At 33.7% G+C, this 26,952-nt stretch overlaps 1 protein-coding gene across 15 annotated transcripts in view; it reads left to right on the plus strand.

Annotated features, from left to right (window-relative positions):
* The window catches only part of LOC113511928 (polypyrimidine tract-binding protein 2), a 530,476-nt gene that overhangs the window by 455,037 nt on the left and 48,487 nt on the right, over window positions 1-26,952 (plus strand). For all 15 annotated transcript variants that reach the window (XM_052896533.1, XM_026895658.3, XM_031913421.2 and 12 more), the window contains one exon: window positions 11,216-11,317. In XM_052896533.1, coding sequence (XP_052752493.1) covers window positions 11,216-11,317 — 102 coding nt within the window. The remainder of the gene's footprint in view (window positions 1-11,215; window positions 11,318-26,952) is intronic.

Here is a 26,952-nt window from a genome sequence, read left to right on the forward strand (position 1 = left end):
TAATAAATCCCAGCAACTTCAATTCTGTAGAAACTCATACATGTCAGTATTTTTTCTTTTAACATCTGTAACTCTATGCTGCTTTAAATAAGATTTGTTTGCTTCATCTATAAATGTTCTAAAACGATTTTCAATATTTCTAAATGATTATTTAAGAGAAGTTCTTACAGCAGTCTTAATTAATTAATTATTTAGAGAAAGAAATGTATGAATAAAAAACTAAAGTATGAAATGGTCATTTTAACCTAATTGCACTAAGAATTACGTAAGGAGGAGCATTAAGTTAATTACTTTGTATCCCTATGATAATGTTTCTCTTATCCAGTAGACAATTCTGAAAAAAAAATAAGAGAATAGATGAAAAGTATTTAAATCTCCGTCGTTTTTATTTATTCTTTTGGAATGCCAACGGCGGTTAAATATCTGAGGCTACCCGCGTATCCCAGAGACAAATGTAAACACAGCATCGCCTTTGAAGCATTGCGACCGCGTCCGGGTCTCTAGGTATGTCTGCTTACCATAAAGTTTTGACATACGAGTAGTACTTAGATTGTTTGTGTGTAGATAGGGTCTCTATTCCTTCTAAATGTATCGGAAAATGCAGGTATTTAATTATTAATACATTTTTTAAATTAAAATAATGTAATTCTGAAATTATGTTGTATTCTATGGAGATACGTTGATATATATATATATATATATATATATATATATATATATATATATATATATATATATATATATATATATATACACACTAAATGGTAAGTACGAAAATCCGGTAGTATTATTTTTTAATTTGAAGTAGTGTCATAATGCTGAAATAACATGCGACTGAACCTTTACGATTAAGACAAATGACCAGGATTATAAGTAAAATTGTTAGAATATGTACTTCATATTAATATATTATATTTATATCCAATATTTCGACACATTTGATAACCAATGTCACATTAGTACATAATTTGGGGAGCTTTTTAGTGCTGTTTTTGAATCTCAATTGTGTTTTCTTTATATCAGTGATTTTAAGGCATAAATAACTTCGTGTCTTCACAAAGAGTCGATACAGCATAAACACTCTTTGACTTAACCTTTGGAATGGATAAAAGGAGTGTGACAGTTTGCTTTCTGACTACGATTTTACCTATCAAATATACTCAAAGAATATTGCAGACATATTTTCGTTTGAAACTTCTGTTTGAACATGTATTTTTAGTTTAATGTGAATGCGCATCGTAAGCTCGTATCTTATTTCGGATATTTCGTGTTGAATAATGTGTATACATACCTTCTAACAGTATTTTAGAATTCGAATAAATTTAATTGGGTTTTGTTTATTCTTGATATGGTATTTTTGAGTAAACGAAGGAGATTCACTTATAGATGATCAGAAGTCAAGTGATTCTGTATATTTGTTTAACTGATACTTCACATGTCGATATACTAAATCGCAGAGGCGTGAGAGGGCTTGAAATAACAAACGAAATCGCGGCCGTGTGTCGGGCACGATATAACATTTGGAAGGCAAGAGAAAAATATGAAAAGGCAGAATATTGCCCGACGAAATTACGATAGCTTTAGATTCCGTACGGCCCATTGAGGGGTGAATTGTTACCTTCCTACATCGCTATAAAGAATCTATTTGTTTCTCAAGTGATACGGATTGTGTTTTTCTCTCAATTTGCTAGAAGAAACCATAGGTGTGGTTCGTTAGTAAAATGATAGATAAATAAAGATGTATATATAATAAGATATAGGAATTCATACATAGGAAAATAGGAAATATTTTACAATGTTCACGTATTTAAACAAGTTTGTAATTATTGTCTTAATAGAACAACATTTATATAAAATAATATATTATAAAATTTATGACCATTATATTCATAAATACGTCCTGCAAATATCTACAGTTTAGTTTATGATATTATTTCACCATCATCAAATTAGTGGACGGTTTACCATCGCTAAACGTAGGCCTTCGCACGCTTGACAGGCAGGTTGGCACCGCAGTTAGGCTTTTCTGATGTTTTAAAAGGGACGCTGCTGCCCCATCCTTCGACAATAAATTCCTTTAGTCGCTTCTTACGACACCCACGGGAAAGATAGGGGTGGCTCAGTCTGTACTGGAACCACACGGTTGTTATATATATATATATATATATATATATATATATATATATATATATATAATATGACATTAATTATTTTCTTTCAAAAGATTAAATAAATTTCATTACTAAATTAAATTTATGTATAATATTTTTTGTCCTTACAAGTATTAAAATCTGTTTTTATTGTTTTTTTTTTTATTTTTCATTCAACGTTTTTATTCCTCACAATATATAGTGATTAAGCGGACAAAGTCGTAGAGAAAGCTAGTGATTTTATATTTTACATAGAATTATTAATTATTGCAAAATCTGTATTCATCTTTATCATCTAATAGCCATAATAAAACTTGCACATACCTTGTACCTTATCAGGACAATAAAAAACTTCTAAGACTTCTAAGAAAGTCTGCTTGTATTTTGTTTTATATAGTATTCCAATACAACAAGAAAGAGCAGCATCCAATTAAAAGTAGTTAGTTGTAGGAGAGTCGCTTGGAGAATTGAATATTAGCATTAACAAGACAAATGTTCCGTTACAGTTTGATAGTTTCTCATTAGGAGACGGCCGGCTGTACAGAAGCAAGCCAAACTTTTAGGAAATTACTACCTATTGAGATTATTGTTTGTTATTAGATTTTTTTATTTAATATTTTTGTTTTTAACTAAATGAATGTACGTAGTTAGGCTATAAATATTATTAAAAAACTATAAAAAGCTTCATACACTTCTTTATAAAAAAATCTTAACAACATACATACATATATATATATATATATATATATATATATATATATATATATAATAGAATATGGGAAGAAAGCTTCTTGAGTGGCGATCCTGTGTGACCAAATGCAGTATAGGACTCCCATACTAGATGGAACGACAGCTTCAAATGCATTGAATCAATGAATGCAGGTAGCTCGGGACTACTCCTTATAACAGTTTATGGAGGAGGCCTATGTTCAGGTGCGAACAATTGACGGCTGATAGGACAATGAATATTTTTAAATATGCTTATGGCTTACCTAAAAATTATTAAATATTCATGTTAGTTTTACTGTATTTAAAAAATAAAAATACATTTCAGCCAGATAAACCTGTGATTATTCACACACATTATTCGTTGGGCCCTACACGATGAATAGGGGCCATTAACACGTTTCTTACAGTGACATTAGGCTTTATTGAATCCAGAGGAGTAACTCAATTCCACGAGAACAAAACAAAGTGGGGTCAAGATTAATTTTATTGAAGATAATTACGAAAACGTAGCAACAGCCGCTCGAAACGCCAATTAACACCCGCATGCACCTTATGGAAATCTAGATCTTTGTCAGGCTTTCATTTAAGTTCTTTATAAAATAATGGGACGCTATAAAACACAGTGAGTGCGCCTGCCCACTGCGCTGTGTTTATTTAAATCGTCTCGCATGCAAATGAATGTCGGCTCTAAACGGTGTCCTTTGTTTCTCTCGCTTCATGTATATCTGTTCACTTTTATCGTTCAACTTTTTATCAGATAAGGTTACGTTTGTACCAGTATCATAGAGGAGCTGTTATTATTTATACATATTTTACTAAAAGATAAATCATGGTTCGGTTTCGTGGAACTTGACATCCTCTGTTCTTATATTTCCGAAAACTTTGTGAAGATTTTTAGAAAACACTTAAATCACTTTCTAGTATTGTAAGTTTGACTTTAAATATGATTTGATCTGCTACGTCTTAATAAATAAATGTGAAAAAAAAACCTCATTCATCGATATTTATTATATGTAACTAATTCAACTAGTTGAACAAGTATGTAACATGATTATAAACTGTGTTTTGTTTCATCAGACTTGGTGTTAGGTCAACATAGTTTAGTTATCGTAGGACTGAAGTTAAAATGGTATGCGAGTTGCGCTCGAGTGGCGGTTAACGTCTGATGTCTCTATTCATTACTGAAGTAACCAGCCCCCTACAACTTTGTTCGGAACCCGCTACTCCTACTTTCCCTATAAAGTAGAATTGTGACAGCGAGTAATGTCTCCATATATTGTTCTGGGGCTAAGAGGTTTGCCTCCTAGTTATGATGAGTATTGTTAACTTTTACATTGTTTCATATTATTTTATCGCTCGCACCATAATATTTTACGCAAGTTGGACATTAATCTTTAATCTCGAGTGGAATTTACCTGCTCGTTACAATCGAAGAAAACAGGTCGTTACGGTGTATTAATGAGTGGGGAAGGTCTTAATATCCGACTTGGAGCAAAGAGTTTCCCGATAATCGATACTTGGGAATATCGATTATGAAGTTAGTGCGAAAATCATCCGGGGTGGGTGGGCGCTTGACAAATGTCCGTTATAAGCGTTGAACAAATTGGTGCAATTAATTACGAGTAGAGCTGGCAACGTTCAGCCGACAAATATTATCAAGATCGTTAATTTCGACATCTTAGTCGAAGGCGTTTCTCTGTGATAATACGTTACAGATGCGTAGCGCACGTTGTACTTGTACGTGTCGAGTAGGAGCGATTCTTATTGCACTTAGTATGAAGAAATTGTTTAGATACATGTGATTCTATGGCGGTTCCTATAACGGAAATGGTATATATATATTTCGATTATCGCTTAAGAGCACGATCCTGCATAGTTATTAGCAGATTATTGCTATGAATAACAAAATCAAAGTATATAATATTTTTCAAAATTGACTTTTATATTTTTACCGGATATATAATTTAATTCAGCTATGTCTAGTTAGTCAGTTGACTCTTGTAAATGTATATAATTTTATTTAGTTTTTTTCTAAAATTAAGTTTAAGGTATCTTTTGCACTGCCGTATACCGTATTATTATTTAAGACTCTCATAATTATTTTTTATTATCCATATTTCCAAAGATATAGCATAACAGATACACAAAAATGCTATTTAATTGAGAACTTTATATTTTAAAATCTCTCAATAAGGAAAAAATCCTTACACCGTATAACTAACTCTAAAAGTTACATGATGATGTGGATATTAACAAAACGTTGTACTTCACTCACTATGTTATGTACTCAGTGAAATTCTACGGCAAACTCTTGTACCTTTTTTGTAGCTGGTATTCAACTAACAATGTTTTATCGGCTATGAAAGCTACTGTTAAATCTCGTTCGGCTTTAGAAACTGAAGCTTTGTAAAAATTTCAGTAATTAATCCAATCGTGTTCAATTGAACGCGAGCATTTCCTTTCAGTTGCAATAATTCTCTTTTTGTAAATTCGCTGAAAACTGTTATAAATTTTTGTATTGTAATTATTGAAACAGAAATACTTTATAAATATTTTAATGACAACAGGATCTAAAGACTAATGATGTTTATTTTTCGCAATGAAAAGAATAGTATATATATTGTTATAATAAAACAATACATTTTGACAGCTATTTTATGTTCTATTTGTGACGATATACCTGCTTAAGTAATCTGCGCTTCGCAATTCGCGTATATAACAATTCAATTCTGTCGAGTTGCTTAGCTCATAAAACATGAATATAAAACTGTGAGAGTAACACATGACTCTTAATGAAAAGTATATTATCTCACATAAAAACATTTTACGCTCGTTTCAACGGTGGTTATTAAATTAAATCATAATTTACACACGCCGAGTTAAATCAGACTGTAAGCTCGTGAAATCGCAATAAAAATTATTAGACTCGTTACAGCTTTTTCCCGCTAGACCCTTTTTATTCTTTTTCATATTAGACCCGTTCTCAGGAACAATGACGTCATAAATGCCGAAGCGATTTTTCATTCCCATCGTAAATGTTCGTTTTCTCTCTACTCTACGTTTTATTTCGGCCACAGAAACAATGTACCGGTGTGACACGTGAATTTATTATTAATTTTTATATGATCTTACCTAATTTCATGTCAATCAAATTTGGCGAAAATTCTTTATATTTCTAAACGAAACGTGTAAACTTACACGTTATGTTACATGTTACTATAAAATCCCGTACATTGGTAAATTTTAGGTTTTTCTAGTGAATATTACTTAAATATACTAATATACAAAAGAAACATTAAACGTTATAATATACCTTAAGTTTCTGTACCTGGGACACATGATACAAAACAAAATACTCATGGTTAAAAAATTTAAGACGGTGGGGAAGTCGTTCGGAATGAGCACCAGGCCCCTTTTCAGAATGACGGTGGACAAAGTAACGATCGCCATGATGATCGCCAATCTCCGGTAGGAGATCATAGAATTACACAAAAAAATTACTTCTTTTGAAAATCGCATAAAAATAACATCGGAGATAACCCGGATATTCAGCTAGACAGACTGATGAAAGAAGAATATAGATATCGAAATACATTAATAAATAGGTATTCAAGTAAACAACCAGTCAAAGAGATATACGATATCGCATAGATCTGTAATACCGTTAATACAAGACAATGGTTCATCAATACGAGTAGGTGAATGTAAACTGGTAATCAGATGAAGAAAAAAAGAAATTTTACATAATTTCCTACATGGAATTCGATATTTTGTGTTCTGGTGGATTCCAAAACTTTTCTTCGTTGTGAAATCAGTTTAGTACTTTAAAATTTACAGATTTATATATATTATTGTAAGTTAATAATTTTTGCACTGCTTCGATAAATTAGATGGCATATTTATTGTATACGTATTACTTATTTACTTTTTTACAATAACTGCGTGTTTTGAGTGACAATGTAATATTAATATGTAATTAGGTAACAATTACGTGTATCACTAAAATGTCTCTATATTGCATCCTATATGGAAGACGATATAAGGTTAGGTTTATCTGTTATATGGACCTTTACAATTGTCAATCGATTAATATCTTCTGAAGAGTGTTAGTGGCGCATAAATATTTCATATGACATCGATAGTGAGCTGACGATCGTTTACAGCCTTCATAAAAATCGCGTGAATCAGGTTTAGGGACTAGTTGACGATATATCTTATGGGATATAAATTGTTATATTAATATACATGTTTTATAAATTTGGATATGTTACTGGTTAAAATGAAATAAAAATATTTACACTTTATTTTTTATAACATCTCAATAATACGAGTAGATGATGAAAGTATCTTAATTTTAATAGAAAATTAGAACGTGTCGTATTGTTCAAAAAAGAATTTGTTCATATTAAGCTTTCAGTACTAAACAAAAATTTAAGATAAACCTGTAATCCTCCTTTTGCATTTGTTAATATTGAGGAGTTGTGTACTAAAAAAACTATCTCGATTTTTTTAAAACTTATGTTCTTTTCCGGTAACGTATGTCAAAAGTTACTAAATTTAATTTTAAATTAGTAGTTTTTGCTTATTTAAGCTAAATCTTTTTTACCATTTTTAATGGTGCATTTTAAAAGAGTTAATGTAGTTATAATTTGTACATTTATACTTGTATATGAGTTTGAAATATAACAGATGTTGTAAATATGTAGAATAATAAAATATCCGTAGATTTTATCAATTCAGGCTGTTCAAATATACCTCCTTAAAATCACATCGATCACTCTTCCGACCCAAATTTGACTTTCGCACTCTCTGAATTTCTATGTAAGGGTTCACAAGGGCGACAAATCAATCAATAAAGGTTTTCCCTGTGGTCACAACTCGACACCTACTAAAGTTTTGATACTACTAACATTTGGAAGATTTAAGAGGATATTATTGACCTTTTTGATACTTTTACTAAGAATAAAAAATATGCACAGTATATTATTACAAGCTATTGCTCGCGGCTTTTTTTTTTTGGATTCTCTTTGTTATAAAAAAAAGAAAAAATAAAAATATTCAATTTACAGATAAAATACTTTATTCCTTATGAAGATGAATTCCAAATTCTACCAAGTTCCAAAAACTTTAACTTTCTAGTTCATTGTAAGAGCAATTTTTAAATAATTGATTAATATTTTTTAAAAATTAACAGATAATGCGTTGCCAGACTCAAGTAACTGCTATTAATGTAAAATCATGGCCATAGTAGTTGCAGCTACATTTAGATGACACATCGAGGACCAAAAAACGTCATAAAAAACAACCAGTCATCTGTTAATTTTTTTTTAAGCAAACCTTTTTTCGGTGTGGCAAATAGTATAATACTAATAGTATAATACTATGGAAAACCCATTAGCATACAAAATTACGAATCTATAATATTAAATATTTGTATTGTCAAGAATAAAAATTCCCTCAAGCAATAAAAAAAGTTTTAGCGAAGTGTTTATAGGCGTCTTGTAAAGAAACTTTTTATAATTACTGTATAAGTGAAATGTATATTTATTTAGTCACATATTGTTATATATTGATTCTATTCTATTCTCTGTTAATATGTGATAATATAACAAACAGCTAAACCTATTCCCTCAGATTTCCAATAATACTTTAGGTACTTCATATTCACCCAACAATTCAAAGAATGGACTCACTTATTCGAACAACAATAAAATCTATTTATTCCATCTATTTGCGATGTCCCATGGGACATTTTAATATCACTAATAGATTATCCGTATTGATTCTCGACAATGGACCTTGATATTCCTCTTTGACCACGTAAACATATCATTCCGCGTCCGTGGTGTATCTCAAAAAGGGACGGGACTCGCTCTTCTGATCTAAGTAAACCTTTCATGTAATTTTATTCCCGATATTTTGATATGAGAGACCCTCGAATCACGTTCATTCAAATGACATATTGAAGAAACACGAAGAGCATGTCCTGTTCGAGAAAAGATCTACAGTATTCTTTCAAGAGAAAACAAAGTACTTTCCAACAAAGGGCCAATATAGGGAATTGATTTTGCTAGTCTAGTTTAACATATTTATTATATGTGGATTTCTATCCACGAATAAATATTGACTTACAATCTTCTGACGTTATAAATAGTCCATTAGATTGATTCAATTGATATCTTTGTTTTACAAATCAATGTCAGTAAAATATTTTGATGTCATGTTTTTGGTTATTATTTATAATTACTAGTACGTTGTGACATTACCCGCATGAATTGAAATAATACGTACCCAATATATTATTCTGAAATATGGGTTATCTGTCTACAAAATCCTATTAATTATTATAGATGCGAATGTTTGTAATAATGGATGGACAATTGTTGTTACTCTTTCATGCAAAAACTACTGAACGAATTTGTGTGAAATTTAGTAGGTTATATCCTAACTTAGCACATAGAAAGTATTGATACACATAGGAGCCCCGAGAGCTAGTTTCCTTTAAATTCGTTTTAGCCGTTTAAGTGTGTTTGAGTAGTAAAGATATAAACATCTAACAAACTTTCATATTTATAATATTAACAGGCTAGTAAATGTAATAACTTTAAATTAATAATACCTATATAATATAATATTTCTCTCTACTTTCACTTCACCAAATAAGTCCAACTTTTTTAATTTCGAATTTGTTTTACATACGTTTAGCTGTAAACAGATAACGGCTGTATTGATAATGATTACAGACACCATTTTAGTATGGTTGGAAGCAATGACTTATCATGAAATTTGGCATATATGTTATAATTAATATCGACAAGGAAATAAGCTACTTTTTATTCTGATCAATCAACATATCTAGGCCTCTGACAATGTCAAGAGAAAAAACTAGTACTTGTGTTAATAGTTGTGTGTAAAATCTTGGTAATTACGCTTAAATGTTTAATATCTCCTTACACTTTCCAAACGGTTATAGAATAATACTAATAATCGTCGTCGTCATCCTCATAATGAAGGTATTCAACATCATTCTTCATTAACTTGAAAAATTATTATGGAAACGAAAACTGCCCTGTTATCCAACGCAATCCGACGTTCTGCTCCAAAATTTCCATCCTTGTTGTTTCTTTGTTGTGAAAAATGTTATTTAATTTCAGGCAATTATTACACGCGCTCTACGAAATTACTCCAAGGAATAGGACCCCGCGGATGTTGGTTTTATTTCAGGAGAAGCGGTTCTTTTTTTTACAATGAAAGCTTTATGCCACAAAATGGGATTCCCGCTGTTAGCGAAATCTACTCTTTATTATATTATGTAAATTACAAATATGCTCTCCTGTTATTTATTGTAATCCATCGATAAATATTCACACTGCAGGATTATTTAAGTTCAACTTACCATTTGCCGCGAGAATCGATAGTATTAAATTCGTATAACATATAGATGAAAGTGCTAACGGTAGTTGAGTGAATAAGTTATTGCAATGTTTGTGTTGATAGAGACGACAATGCCGCGTCAGCATGTCGGGTATCACTCTGTCATTTTATTGAAAGTGTTCGGGGGAAGCAAGAACGATGCGTTCTGGCTTTATTAAGTGTCTCCTGTGACTGATATGTAAGGTGTGGCAGGTGTGGTGATATTCGCGATACGAAATCCGCGGCTTGAGCTTCACGTATAGTCTACTGTTATTCTACGTCATGTCATTTGTACATTTGCTTTATTACGCTGGGTGATTTATACCTTCGCCCGGTGCGTTTAACTGCTGAGGTCTGTCATTTCGCGTCTTAAATTGAGATTGATCCCAGGGAAGGGTAGGTTGACGTTTACACTGACGTGACTCGAAATTGTATTTTTGTTTTATTTTTTTGTTATTTGCTGTCTTAAGGCCGCCTGCTTGATACGCTGACATGTATGACGTATATATATTGCGCGAAAATGATCATTGATAAAAATATTTGAATATATTGCGAACTAAACCTAATATATTTTTCTGTGTTCTCCTTCCCAAATCTCACTGATTATAAGTTACTAGTATATCAATAAAATATAGATTTTTTTTATATTGTACCATTTAAGGATTCAATTGTTTAAATGTATTGTGCAAATATAATATAATATATATGTGTGTGTGTGTGTGTGTGTGTGTGTGTGTGTGTGTGTGTGTGTGTGTGTGTGTGTGTGTGTGTGTGTGTGTGTGTGTGTGTGTGTGTGTGTGTGTGTGTGTGTGTGTGTATTGTCATTTTAATAATCACGAGTGCCTAAGACAGAGACCTATGCAAAAATTTCGTACGAAATATTATTAGCAATTAAATAAATATTAAAAATATCATTGTTACAGAGAGGCTCCGACGAGCTTCTTTCGCAGAGTGGCGTCACCGTCATGGCGCCCGCCGCTCCGCATCACGCCGACAACAACAACCAGGACTCAGCTGCCAAGAAGGTAAGATTATGTATACATACCTTTGTACATTATTATATTACACCCTTCTCACCGAAATAGTCATATGAGCACAGCTATTACATATTAAAAATACGAGTGGGATAGTTATACACAAACTGACCCCACTTGCACTGAGTTTCTCGAATTAATTATAATTGTAAACAATTATTATTACTCTCATCTCCAGTATGCTAAACAATTTGACCTGTAAAATTGTGAAACAAAATTGCATTGAATTACTTGGAAATTCATCAATATTTATATCTGGATTCTCATTGATATATTTGTAATTAATATTTAATATACAAATCTCGTCCGCGGATTTGTTGCAAATACTACAAGTATTATGAAAAATAACGTATAAAGTATATAAATGACATTTTACTTCTAACATTTTTCTACAACTAACCTCAATATATCAATATGAATGAACTTCATTGATACAGTGCAGTAGTGTGTACGTGATACGTTCCCGTAAAGCTTCCATGATAAATCGTTTAGTCTCAGGAGTCATGTACACCTATAACTCATCAAAACGGTGCCTTCTGCAGAATAAATAACCTATTACTCTTCTTAAAGTCGACTTAAGGCTACATGGAGTTTTTGTCTTACATTCAATAAACTATCTGAAAATCTTTTTTTTTTTTTGCATTTGAAGAAAAATTTTGAAGTATGTGATCTGAATTGAAATATTAATATATAATTAGCTATTTTAATCCTCTACAACGCACTTCTTCGGTGGCATAATTAATCGAAAAGCGATTAATCGCTACGAAACGGTATAACGACGGAATCGCGAAACCGAAATAAGTATTAAAATAAAAGGTCCCTCATAAAAAGCCAACGTGCCATAAAGGGGCTTCCCCAGAGGCTTCGAGGGCCAAATTTTTATTAATCTCTACTCTGACCTGGCGATATTGAATGAATTTTTACGTAATACATTGATTCAAAATTGAATTGTTAATTTTCGACAAATGAATTCCCTAAGATTTCCCTGATTGACAATTTCAACAGATTTTCCTTTATTAAAATGTGATAGAATCTACCAAAAGATTTTACGAGTGAAATTTTGGTGACAACGTATCAGTAGTACGATATCATATGCTTATTTTAGGACTTTAGATTATGTTTCTGTCGAATTTTATAATTTAATATTAATAAAATAAATTTAAAAAATGATATAGAATGAACGTTGTCATTAAAGCGTATTAGTACTGGCATATTTGCTGAATAAAAAATATAATAAGTCGTACTGTAATTTCATAAAAATATGCTAACAAATGTTAATGTAAATATCAAATGTATGTTTCAATGTTTATTTTTAAATAACATAAACGGATACTCTTGTACAATTCTGAAAACACGAGATAAATTTACATCAAAAGAACTTCCATTATCTTACTTTGTTGAACATTCTCCTTTCACTGGGGGTAATTTATTAGGTTTGCAACAAGATATTATTTTCTATCCGGTTATAACGTATGACATTAAGTCAATATGTTTTCTGGTATTGTTTATTTTCACTTTGTAAACTAAATTATGGCTTCGAGTAAACTTCAAGATTGTTTTATTTTCGTCAGTGCACAACTTATGTCATATAACTTTCGCATATTTGCGAAGTAATCTCAGACAAACTCTAGTTAGATTGAATTCTTAATTTTGTCTAGAGGTTTGTACATTATCTGAATTTGTACATTTTGAAATAATTATCTTTGTGTAACTTAATTACCACATCATTTTTATTGTTGCTATCAGCGAGAAGGTGAATCACTACGTTTGACTTGTAACGAGGATTGTTTTAGTTGAAAACTTACATGAATGTCTTATTATTACAATTTACTACCTGAAATTACATGTAGGTGTAATGTTGAAAATACTTTAAAAAACAAGCTTTTAGAAACCTTTTAGCATAGGATTTCAGTGCCCATGACAAGATAACAAATTAGTACAAACTCGACTGAACTACTAATATGCATTAGTAACCTCCACCTGTTCCATCATCAGACTTTTGTTTCCATAAAAAATACAAAACAAATACAAATTTGACTGTCCCCTACCATTTTATTACAGATACAAATTCAAAACTTATTTTAATTACTTTATATTCATTTGTATAACATTTATATAGTTAACTCAAATATTCTACTATTTATAAAGTGCGTACTTCCCATCTGTATCATTAAGGTGGTTAAAAGAACCACTTAGCTCAAATCAGAATATGATCATTTCATATATCTGCTGAATATTTATGTTTATATTCAGATCTTTAAAATATATATAATAAATTGTGTCTATTATTGTTGTAAAGTTATTTTACTATTAATGTTAATTATAGTTATAAAATACATTTTATGGTACTGGTACTTTTCTGGGTAAGCATATTGGGAAACTGTAAAGCTAACCAAGTTGGCCAAATCAATAAACTTGGCAAGATATATGAAATGAATGGTATCGTCCTTTTAAGCTCAATAGCATGTATATACGTATCGTCATCCAAAATTTTACTAATGTTTTGTGAAAGTTATTTGTTACTCAATCGCCTTTAAAGGGCTGAAGAGATATAAATTAAACTTGGTACACAAATGGGCCATATTCTAGATTAACATATAAAATATTTTGATTCTAACACAACTGTGTGTAGTTTGTAAAACTGAAGGAAACGATTAAACTACGTAACTGTTTCCTACATTTTATCCCATTCGGTGAATAAAAAAAAATTTTTATTAAAGCACGGGTAAAAAACTAGTTTATAATTACAAATAAGAAAAAAGGGGGTTTTTCTGTAAGGCTAACTATGAGCGTTATTTGTAGTAGAACTAACTGAAATAGGAAACAATCAACACACAAGTAACTGTAAAAAAATAAACAAGGTCGTAGTTTTGGGGTGCGCCGTTGGACAGTTGTTTCATCACGTATTTACATAAATACGAGCGTGTTTTACATGTGCACTTTGTTTGCCTTTATACAAACAAGGCTTTATTTATAAAGCCTTCTAGATAATTGTGATGACTAGCGACAATAATTGAGCTGTAGTCATTTATTAATGGCACAAGCCGTAAAAAAGTTTGTTTTTTACATTTTTACTATAAATATGAATTGAAACTTACCTTATAGGAGCTACGAATGGAACTTTTACCTTTCAAGAATTCTGTGAGCCATGAGACATGTTGTTATCATGTTCATCATCACTTAAAATAGATTTAATTTTTTATTCACGGCTGGATGGGATGATGAATTCTATTTTCAATGTAGTTGATAAAGTTTGATTTAATAACTATTAACTTGAGTAATTTCTGTTAAGAAGTTCATAACATAATAATCAAAATAATGGAATGAAAAACACATCTTTCGTTTTCAACCAACATATTCATTCATCATTATATAATAGACGCCTTCTTTACAGGATCGCTTCGTTTTTCAATATCAAATGTCTTTAGTACTAAAAGGTAGAAAAAGCTATCTATTTTGAATAATTTCGTCCTTGGTTATCATTTACGTAAATGAAGTCGAAATGAAGCATCTCGTCGACAACGTACCATTTTTTTATTCTTTCCCGCGGGCAGTTTATTTTTTCTGTCACCGGTCATTATGTCACAGCTCTTACATTAGAAAAATAAAACAAATTTAAAAAGTAAATCATCTATTATTTAGAAACATCAGAAGAATAATATTCTATAGATATAACTATATATTGAATTATCTAATTTTAATTTTTACACAATATTTTTATTTATAAAAACATTATGATGTATATAAAGTCTGCAACACGCGCATGACATTCCTGGTGTTACAGGGTCCACGGTTACTCCGGTACGGTACTACGGTACGGTACGGTAGGCTACGGTAACTCCGTTTGCTATCAAACGGGCCGTATGTTTACTTGCCACCAAAATAGTATAAAAGGAAATAAGTAATTACAGGTGCACTAAGGTAAATATGTTAGTAGTAGCAAGTAGGTACATTTTACCGACCTTGTTAGAGACGACCTAAAAAATCCTCGCCGCAGTAATCTTAATTACATTGTGATCTCGTTACAGTCGGGCCTTAATTCATAATTAAACAGGGACGTGTCCCTGCGTCGCTTATTTATTTGCTATTTTATGGTTTTGCGATTCTGCCACCTTTTTTTCGGAGCGAAAATTTAGGCAGTGGCATTTTTGTGACACCCCTTCTTCTTTGTCGCTGTGAATATTCATTTGGAACCCATCGGCGAAATGGCGAGTCGTTTTTAAAAGTATTTTTTTTATGTCCTCTCTTTGTGTTGTTTAGCGAGCACCTCTTTCTGTAAAAATATTGAAGAAAAACACTGAGTAACCGTTTCTATAAAATGTTTTTTGAGACAAGCTTATCATGTCAAAAAATCTTACATTTTTTTTATGATAACCCACATAGATTTAATGTTTCCATGAACAATTCGATATTTATATGAGTAAAGCTTCTACAGACAAAACTTAATTTACCCTCAAAAACTTCCTGTGGAGAGGAAGTTCTTCTCCCGTTATTCAGCTACACGGCGGCGTACAATCAAATGACATGGTTTGACAGCTGACATCTCTGACAACTGACAGGTCGTATTTTAATAATGGAATGTTTTCACTTAACGAATACCGTATCAGAGCACGTCTGTAGAAAACACACTAATCAACCCTCGTCCTCTTTGACCGGGTCATTAATGTCCAAATAAAGTAATTAATTATGTTCCCTGTTTTTTTTCCCTCATTTTCCTCTGACGTCGGTCTGTAAAAACGTAGAGGGCCCAGCGCTACGAAGATCAATCAAATCAGAGGATGGTGCGAAGGGGCTCTGCGTTTACCACTACTTAAGCATTTACGAGGTTGTCTTCCGGAGTTACGACTCCGCTTGCACAGCTTGACTGTTGTTCTTATTCAGGGACAAATTGTCTTTTTTTTACTTATTCATTGATCTAATCCTGTTAAATGCCTTTTCTAACCTTAGGGATTGGAACTCTGGTTAACTTAAATTGTGAATTTACAGAATAACTAAATTCATGCCGTTGGCTTTTTAATTATAAACGAGTAAATAATTAGATATGGTTTATTATGTATGAGCGCATATATACTTTACATTAGAACAATATTATTATTAAAGCAATAAGTACACCAGCTGTAATTTGCAGGTTTGTTGGAATTTGTATAAATATATAATTTATGTGTTAAACAACGTTTGACCCGTTCAACCTTTTGAGCATGATTAAGTAACAAACGAATTCTTAGAAATAGAATAGAATAGCCCGGTATAGAATAGGTCACCCTTCTTTTCCGTAAGTGTCATAAGAGGTAACTAAGGGAACTTAATAGTCGAGGGATGGGCAGCACCATCTCTATGTAAACATCATCAAAGCCTAATTGTATTTACCAACCTGTCTGCAAAGCGTAGCGTAGCACTGCTAGCAAAACCACAAAGACAAAATGACTGCCTCCTTTTTTTAAAAGGTCTATTAAATATAATATGAACCAATTTTTATCTGCGTCTTCGTTCGTGTGATGAATAAATGTAGTTTATGCCCTTCCTACATAGTACGAATACGTATATACGAAATATCCTATATCCTGATATTCGTAGTGATTGGGTAAGTCGTTAAGGCACTATAAGGTAACAAACAAACTTTCACGTTTATAATATTATATCAATTATCGATATACGATAGTCACTCTATTGACATTCGTGACAGTCGATGCAAGTAATCAAGTGGCACTAACTTACCTAATATCGTACAGTGTAAACGAAGCAGTTGGCAAGTCCGATAAAGTTATAACCAACTATCCATCTAAAGTTAATAATGAAGTCACTCGATTCCGATTTATCGCTTTTGTTCCAAGAAAATTCGGTAATCAATCAAATAATGTCATAAAAATATTCATTGGTTGGGCACTTACTGTTTTATGGCTAGTTTTAGGGGTACTAAAACCATCTTATTTTACGATTTTCCACCACATCCACACGAAATGACCCCTGTAAATAAATATGAAACAAGTAATTTAAAACATTGTTTTGACGTGCATCGGCTTGATTTTATAGGATGCCCATTAAAGTTCGTCGTTATTATTAAATCTCCATAACTGATATTTATTTGAATTTCATATTTGCGATTGCTAATAATAAGTTTCAAGTTCCCAAAGTTTCTTGAGAGATTGACCATAAGCGTATAATGTTTTTGATGTTGCTTAACAATTTACCAGTAGACGGGGCGTGTGCTTGATTGTAGTTTGTTGTAGGTACAAAAAATTAATCTCATGGTCAGTAAAATATAAATCTGTAAAATTACAATAAAAATATAAGCATAATATTAGGAAATCATAGAATACTTCTTCGTAATTATAATGAATATTTTAATTTAGATACATTACGTACTCATTAAATGAAATTAATGCAGACAAATAAGTCCTACAGATTAAGATTAATGTTATTTAAAATATCTCTTGAACTAGACTAACTATGGAAATCAAAGTAAACTTCCATGCAAATACAAGGCATTTTCATTGGTACTTGCAATAGGTTTCCAATAGCGAATGATGGCTAGCAATTTAATAACAATATTCTACTGGATTGCCAATTAAAAGTTTCAACGGATCAGGCTTCAGCGATTTCTGGTATAATATTACTCTTGAAATTTTAATAACCGATGCAGTTTGGATTTGGTACAAAAAAAAGTTTGTATCTATCACAATGTTAATTTTTGTATTTATTCTAATACTAGCTTTTACCCGCGACTTCGTTCGTGTGACGGAGACAAGTTTACTAACCGGGATTAAGAGTACTTTATATCCTTCTCCATCCCATACAATACGTGTAAATCAAATTTCGTAGTAATTGGTTAAGCCGTTACGGCGCTATAAGGTAACAAACAAACTTACATTCACATTTATAATATTAGTAAAGATACCATACAAAACTAGAAGCCATAAACTGGGTAATGTAATGTAATGTAAGAAAGACTCTGTTTTCCGCACTTAGCCTCCCATTTGGGCCGTTGTGCGTGTGAGTCGTGGCTAGTACAGCCAACCTAGCTCCGCCCAGAAGCGCAGAAGCTTCCTGGGTTCTTCACAGGCTTCACGGAGCGACCTCACCGTTCCGAGGATTTCTAAACGTTGATGGGCCACAGCCTCACATTCCAGGATTACGTGAGCAGCCGTTTCTTCAGCGTCGAAACAGCCTCGACATAGAGGGCTGTCTGTGGCTCCTATTGTGTATAAATGTTTGTTTAATGGACAATGACCCGTTATTGTCCCTATCATTATTTTGAGGTTTTTTCTATCTAGATGTAATAAACGTTTTGATAGTCGTTGATTCAACGTAGGTACGGCCAATTTTGATTGTCTGCAATCAGTAGCCTGTATCCATCTTTGGTTTTGTATGTCAGCGGATCTTTGACGAATCCACATTCGAAATTGCGAGAACGGAAGAGGAAGAAGTGGATACGGGCCTACCACCCTCGTTCCTGAGCCTCTTCTAGCCAGTTCCCATATACCATACCCAGTTACCATAAGATCCACTGTGCCCTCTTATCCATTGGAGGATAACTCGGTTATTGGAAGATATCCTATCCAGTGAATGGTGGCATTCAATTATCAATTTGTTGTTTGTCTTGTTGTTTCGTAATGCTTTTAGTACTGCTGCGCTGTCAGATAAGAATCTAATGCTAAAACCATTTATTCCTAGCTTATGTACAGCTGCATCAGCCTCGGTTATTGCAACACATTCGCATTGGAATATTGAGCTGTGTACGCCAAGCGGTATGTGCACGTTTATATTCAGGTCTAAGGAAAAGACTCCGGCTCCTGAACCGTTCTCGGTTTTGGAGCCATCGGTGTATATGCGTAATTCATGTACACCGGATTGGTCCTTTTCCTCTTCTTGAATTTGTATTTGGTATTTTTTGTTAAATATATAATGATTATGAGTCCTGTCACACGGAGCCGCAATCAAAGGTTCATATTCGATTGCCTGGTTCAGAATAGAAGTGTGGGGACTGTAGTGATTTTTACCCCATAGATCCAGATGCATTAGTCGGATAGCGGCTAACGCCGCTTCCTGCTGTATGTGCAGGTCTAGGGGTGTTATGTTGAGGGCCAACTCTATTGCTGTTGTAGGAGCTGTTTTCATGCAGCCGCTGACAGAAGAGCAAAACAGTCTCTGAAAGCTTTTTAGTTTGGCGGCGGTGGTCGATAGTTTTGTCCTCGGCCACCAAACCAGTGCACCATAGACCAACATTGGCCTGATTACAGCTCTGTACAGCCATAGAGTTATTTTTGGCGAAAGACCCCATTTGTTTCCTAGCATCTTTTTGCACTGGTAGAATGCAATTGTGCTTTTGTTAAGTTTGTAGTCAAGATGTTTATTCCAAAGCAATTTACTGTCTAGTATTATGCCAAGGTACTTGACTTCTTCCTTAAGTTTCAGTTCCGTATTGAAGAGTTTTGGTAGTCTGTAAGGACATGTAACTCTTCTATTTGTGAACATGATTAATTCTGTTTTTGTAGGATTAACCGAGAGTTCATGCTGTGCGCACCATCTCTCAATTATTTCAAAAGCTACTCTCATGCGATCACACAGAGTACCTTCGAAGCTTCCTGTTAAAAGTACAGCTATATCATCCGCATAACCTACCGTGTAGAGGCTGTTATCGTTAAGCTCTATTATGAGCTCATTTACGACTATATTCCACAATAGTGGTGACAGTACACCGCCTTGTGGACAGCCCCTACCGACGATTCCTCGTGTGGTAGTATTTACAGTAAATTGTATAGCTCGTTGTTTAAGCATGTTATGTATCCATTCTCTAAGTGTTATTTCTACTCCATGTGTAGCTAGTGCCCGACCTATACTGGCAAAGTTTGTTTTGTCGAATGCCCCTTCGATGTCTATAAATGCACCTAAGGTTGGCTGCTTCGATTGCAATGCATTGCCTATTCGGGATACTACGTTATGAAGTGCTGATTCAGTTGACTTGCCTTCACTGTAAGCATGTTGGTTAGGATGTAAAGGTTTGCACAGGGAGACTTGACATCTAATCTCTTTGTCACATAGTCTCTCCAAAGTTTTCAAAAAGAACGAGGTGAGACTGATGGGTCGAAAGGATTTGGCCACAGTGTAATCTCCTCTACCTGGTTTAGGAATAAATATAATTTTTACCTCACGCCATTTCAAAGGTATGTAACGGTGAGCTATGCACGCTCGGAACAGCTGTACTAAGTAGTCAGCTATGACGCTCCCGCTCCATTTCAGAAGGGCTGGAAATATTCCATCCAGGCCTGCCGCTTTAAATGGTAGAAAGGTACTGATTGACCATAGTAGTTTTTCTTTATCTATAACTCTGTTTGCTACTTCCCAGTCCGAGCTACTGGTTTCCCTTTCCTTGTATGGTTCCCATGACCACTCCGCAGTAGTCTGGAACCCTGGAAAATGTGTGGTTAGTAGCAATTCGGTTGTTTCTGTGTCGTTCTTTGTATAATTATTATCAGGTTTCTTGAGGCAACCTATTGTATGATCTTTCTCATTAGAGAGACATGCTTTTACTTTAATCGCCTGGTTATTGTTTTCTATATTTGTACAAAAACGCCTCCAGCATTCTTGCTTTCTCTGGCGTATGAGTTTCTTATATTGTTTTTTGGATGTTGTGTATTTATTCCAGTCTTCTTGTGACCGTTTGTTCATGGCTATGTTAAACAATTTCCTTAACTTACGACGGTGTCTTTCCAATTTTGGACACCACCAGTGTTGCCTCCCCCATACTGTGGTGTGGTTAGGGCACAGGACTGTTCATAGCTTGAGGTTAAAATGGACGTGATGTAGTTTGCACTATCGTCCAGATCTGTTACCGCTAAATCGTCTAGTAGTGGCAGTTGATTGTCAAATTTTTCCCTGACCAGTGTAAGAAATTTATGTTGGTCAGTCCTTCGAGGTATACGTCTAGGCTGTGGTTTGGGTAACTCCATATTAATGGAGAATCGAATCCATCTATGATCTGAGCATGATATTTCATTGGATACATGCCAGTCACAAACAGATTCCGAAATACCAACAGTCGTTAGAGTTAAATCTATAATAGTTTGTGATCGAGCGTTTATAAAGGTAGGTTCAGAACCTTTGTTAATTAGAGTAAGGTTATTACTAAAAATAAAATGCAGCATTTCCTCACCTCTGTTATTGCACTTGCCGTTACCCCAAAGGGTATGATGCGCGTTGGAGTCGGCAGCGATGACCAGATCCAGCTTCTCCCTCTCACAAAACTCGACCAATAGGTTGAGCTCCGGAGTTGGTATGTCCTCGTCGCTCGGCAGGTATGCGGAGGCAAGGACAATATCCGGGAGATGCTGATCTGTCCTAGTTAATCTGACTGCTGTCAGGTTCCTTGAACAGAATTCGTTGATTAGTAATGTTGGTACATGTTTCGGTACTAGTATACATGTTCTCGGTTTACTTACGGAGGTGTCTAGAAGAAGTTTTCCTCCGCTGTTTCCAAGACCACATATCCTGTTTTTCCTGATCCACGGCTCTTGGATCAGTGATATGGTCTGTGTGTTGTTTTCCAGCACTCTGCGTAAGGAAGCCGTTGCAGTTTGGCTGTGCTGGAGGTTGATCTGTATGATTTTAGTCTTCCCGGAGAGGGGAGGAGTAGAGGACACCATCGCTGGTTTCACTCTCTCCCCCCTTCCGGAAAGCACTCTTCATCCGAGATAGATCTCGGAGAAGGCAGATTTTGCACTTCCATCGCAATCGGGGGTTCCGCGTGCCCAGGCACGGTCGCAGCTTCCCTCGTCGACAATGTCGGCTTAGGTGCCGCGCTCTGCGTCAAGGTTCGCGCCTCCTCCGGTTGTTGCGTGGGGTTTGTATTGGGTTGTGGGGAAGCATCTTTATCCAGAAACCGAATATAAATGTTCCCCATGAGGTAATATAATCTTCTGTCCTGGGCCTTTAACAGATTAGCATCCGTTTCCGGCACCCGGAAGAACAGACAGGTTCCTGGGGGATCCGATCTGGCCCTCTCGTGTGTCAGTGTCCAGGAGTTAATGTTCAAGTTGCGGTTCTGCCGCGCCAAAAGCTTCCGTAGTGCAGCTGAATCGCCAGTATGACCCGGTACGAATAGCAGACACGGTACTTTCTTTGGGATAGCTGATTGTGGCCTGACAACCAATTTTGAATTAGCTACCGGTGAGGCCATGTTTTGAACGGTCCGATTAAGCCAGGCTAGCGTGAAAGCATCCTCGCACCAGGTTTTGAGGACGCCATCCGCATAATGTGCTCGGCCTCGGAACCTTATATCGTTTGGTTCAGTTTCAAGGGAAGCATCCGGTTCCGCCATGAGCTCATCCCGAAGCTTGCCTTCTATTTCTTGCCGAATACCTTCAGCTTGCTCTTGCGTCATGTCAGAGAAGGGTTCCATCATAACAGCAACGCAGAGCTCGTTAGCGATGAAGGTTGCGGCCGCTTCAGCGTACGACGCAGCGGTTCCTCTCACCGTTCGGGGTTTGTTGGTTTTGGGTTTTTTACCAACCCCAGTCGGTGTTACAGAATCCTCTGGACGTGCACGCTTCTGCGCCCTCGGCTCTGGTTTTTGTTGATTATTACCTGATTTCTTTCGACCTCTATCGCCATAAACTGGGAATAATCTCTAAAATTCTACTACTCAAAGTTTACTATCTGCTTATAAGTTATATTTCTTGCAAAGTTCATTCTTGTAATTACAGTATAATTTATTCATATTATAAAGATAAATTTTGCTAGTTACATTCTTTTATCATAATATACACTTAGAATATAACAATGCTTTAGTTTTCCTTTTAAAATCTTAACATTGACCAATATAAGTATAATAAAAGGACAGTCCGACTTACTCGTAATTATATATAAGACGTGCAACAGGAGTTTTGAAATTATCACTGAGAAATATATAAAATTGTTTAATTACGTTATACAGACAGTAGTTAACAGTCTTGCAGTATGTACTCTTTTAAATACACTAAGAAATAATGCAAGTGGAACTATATGTTTTTATAATAAATTTAAATTGTTTAATGGGTATTTTAAATTTCGTTGTATTTTATAACTTGTACCGGCACTTGGTACTCGTCAAACTTTCACTCTAGTGCTACACTAACACGAACACTCCACTAAATCGTGTTTGTTATTAGTTCAAGGATACGATAGAAGTTGAAAAACTTAAGCTTGCTTGGCACACTTTAAACTGAGTTTCATATCGCTCCATTATATTGTATGTCATGAATCCTAATGGAAAGTGGTAACTATTGTATATAAACATGAACAGCACCCCTCATGAATTGTCCATATTTCTATTCGCATATCTAAGTTACTAACTTATGTTAAATTGTCAAATGACAATCTAACATATATGAATCTTCTGGTTTCGAGAAATATTTAGCTACTATTTAATGCCCAATATTATGTTCAAATTTACAATAACGTAAATCATTATTTCTCCTATAATACGACAAAAAATTTTAATACTATATTTCAACTTTCTGTTTTTCTATATGTTAAAAGTTTTTATCTAATTGTAAGAATTTATTTGTATGAAATATCATTATAAAATCCAATTCTGTGCAAGCTCTTATAATTTAATTAAAATCCTTAAATAGAAATACGGTACAAGTTAGCCATATCATGTACTGAAATTGAAACTGAAATTAAAATAAAAAATATTTTAAATTACTGTTAAATTATATAGATGGATATAGGAGATCGCCTTGGCCTAGTTTATTATCCCGATAAAAAAGCTCTGTGATCGTGTCATGGGTTCAAATCTAGCTGACACCAAAACTTTGCGTGTCAATTTAAATTTCCGACCAGCTTTCCGGTGTTGTTGAACATCATTAATTTAATTAATCCTTCAGACAGGTAGGCTAGCCCCTGCTTTGGATTCAAATTTATCAGAGTTTTCACATCAAATCATTGTTAATATTCACATTTTTAGCAAGGTTTCTCAATTCAGCAATTTTTTGCACGACATCAAAAGTAACAGGTTTTTTATTCGACTATATTTTTTTTTATTTGAATTTCGCCAAATGATTGGCGAATTTTACTAATTTCATATGCCTAGTAATGGTATCTGTGAGTGATAGAAACTGATTGACTTGACCCAAAAATTTAACATGATGACGAACTTACTTGGTTTGTCAATCATGCACGGATTTTTAAATATTAATATATAATATGTAAATAAAATGACTATTTCAAAATGCTTGTAATTAAGTTAAAAAAAATATTATAATTATTATAAATACACATAATGTTTACAGAACTTTTCGTAATTTCTTCTTCTTAAAAGTTAATTGTCTTAAATTATAGTGAAATCATAAATAATGATAATTTAGAAGAATTATACATATTATACAAAAGTATAAGCCTACATAAATAAAGTTTACTTTGATACGGTTTCGAGCAATATTGAAACAGGAAATATTCTATTACTTGGCCGTTTAGTTTTTTATCCAAATTTAAAAAAATATTAACAAGTAATTTAATTAATTACTAATTTACAACTCTTTGGTAAAATTTTACAGTTTCATCACTTCATTTGGTTTAGACTTAGTATATCTATTACGACTAACCTGAGTAAACTTGAGGTAACCTAGTTCTCATAACATACCAATGTGTAGACGTGTTATATTTGTCCCAAGATTATATTTCCATTATAAACTTACAAACAACGAAATCTGTGCAATCTGTACCGGTAATAACATAATCTTCGCTGGTATGTTTAGGTACTGTCTGATAACTGGTAGGTAAAGCCTTCGTTCGGGCCTACACGCTACATCTCGGCCGACCTATATGCCACAAGCGGATTACGCTTCGCCTCCTTGCGGGGGTGAGCTAGTATTTTGTCAACATTGTATAATGATACTTATTGTATAATATCGTATACATCTAGAGAAATTATTGTACAGTCTATAATCAAGTGCAATAGTATTCTTTCACTTTGTTGGGATGACATTTCTAAAGACTAAAAATTTGATTCATAAAAATTAGCTATTGTATGCCAAAATTAATATCGAACCAATACATAAGTAATTCACACCATTCCACGTCGATTGTAAAAGAAATTATGAAAATTAAGTTAAATTTATCATATATATTATATCGACAAGAAACCACATCCTTTTGAAGTAATTTAAATTTATATAGCCCTTATAAAGCTCTTAAGTATTACGCATATCAAAGATTAAAACCATTCTTTCAAATCACACGCGTTCAATTAACGCCTTTGTATATAGAACCCACCGCCAATTATACTCAATCACGGGTAAGTTGAGCTTGGATAAAAGAGCTAGTTTAGGTCTATTCTATTCTATGGCTATAAGTGAAAATTTATTTTGGTAAATTTATTTACATGTCACTGGTACCGTTAATGCGATTACAAATGTTTATATATTGTAACTTTCTTTAGTAATTTATAACTTTGATGTGACAGGTTGATAGATGAATATTTGTAGAGATATGATTCTCCAAAAGCTCCCATAGTTAAAAGCAAAAAGTTTGTTGTAAGTTAAAGAGATAAATACGAGAATAGAAAAAGAATAATACGTTGCAGCTGTACTGTTTAGCGAAAAATGGATGCCAATATACTGTATACAGATGTAGATAATAAGAAATATATCTTTTGCATTAGGAGGGGAAGAGTATCGCAGGGTCATTAACACGGCCCGTGGATGATATAGTTAATGACGAAGCGCTACGGAAGCGGCCAACTGAGAAATAGTGTTTCAATAAACACGGCCGGCGCGATCACCAGGAAAATTGACCGATTCCAGGAAATCCTCACAGGAAAATGTCATATAATATCTCTTTTTTTCTATCCCAGCAACCAAGCCAAGATTTAATATTTATGGATGAAATGTGAGACGGAGCGGATGATTTAAAGTGCCTGATGTGGAAATCGTTCCTCGCAGATTTTCTGACCCAGCGAAAGTAATGTCCTCCTTTACGTTTTACGTACCAGTTGTTTTCTTTCGCGGGAAGAGAAAATACCGAAAGGTGCTCCGAGGTGGGCGAACATTCCGCGATTTATTTCTCCCTTTGCAAGGGCATAGTAAAAAATATGTTTATTTGTTTTTTTCTATGGCCTTTTAGTCCTTTTCAAGTTAAATTCAAGTAGATTCTGATTATTCTAAAATAGTGAAATAATTTTCTTATTTATCAATTTATTATAATCGTACTTATTGAAATATTTTTCTATTATTTTAAACGTTATGAATTTATTTTTTTGTAATATCTTATCAATAAAAGTGTTAATTTTTTGATGATTTTTGTTATATTTCTATTTAACTTCAAACTGTATTTATACTCATGTTGATGATTTACTTTCTAATGTATAAAAAACACAATAGCATCAAAGTCACTTGCTGTTTCCATTTCCCCCAATCTTGCTTGAGATCGCCAGTTTATTTGAACTTAACAAGGTCGAACTAATAGGCATTAGACTCATTTGTTACACTTCCACGCTTCGCTGCCCGCTAAAGAACATAAAAAGGAGGGATAGATAGTTCACAACTTCTTAAATCTTGTCCGACTAGAAAGCTTCAATATCTTCTTAATACGATTGCTGTTATGTCAGAGCATTTCAAAATTTTATAAAAACCGGTTGCATTATATTGATT

This window comes from Galleria mellonella, unplaced genomic scaffold (genome assembly GCF_026898425.1).
Source record: "Galleria mellonella isolate WM207_F2 unplaced genomic scaffold, CSIRO_AGI_GalMel_v1 utg117, whole genome shotgun sequence".
Lineage (NCBI taxonomy): Eukaryota > Metazoa > Arthropoda > Insecta > Lepidoptera > Pyralidae > Galleria > Galleria mellonella.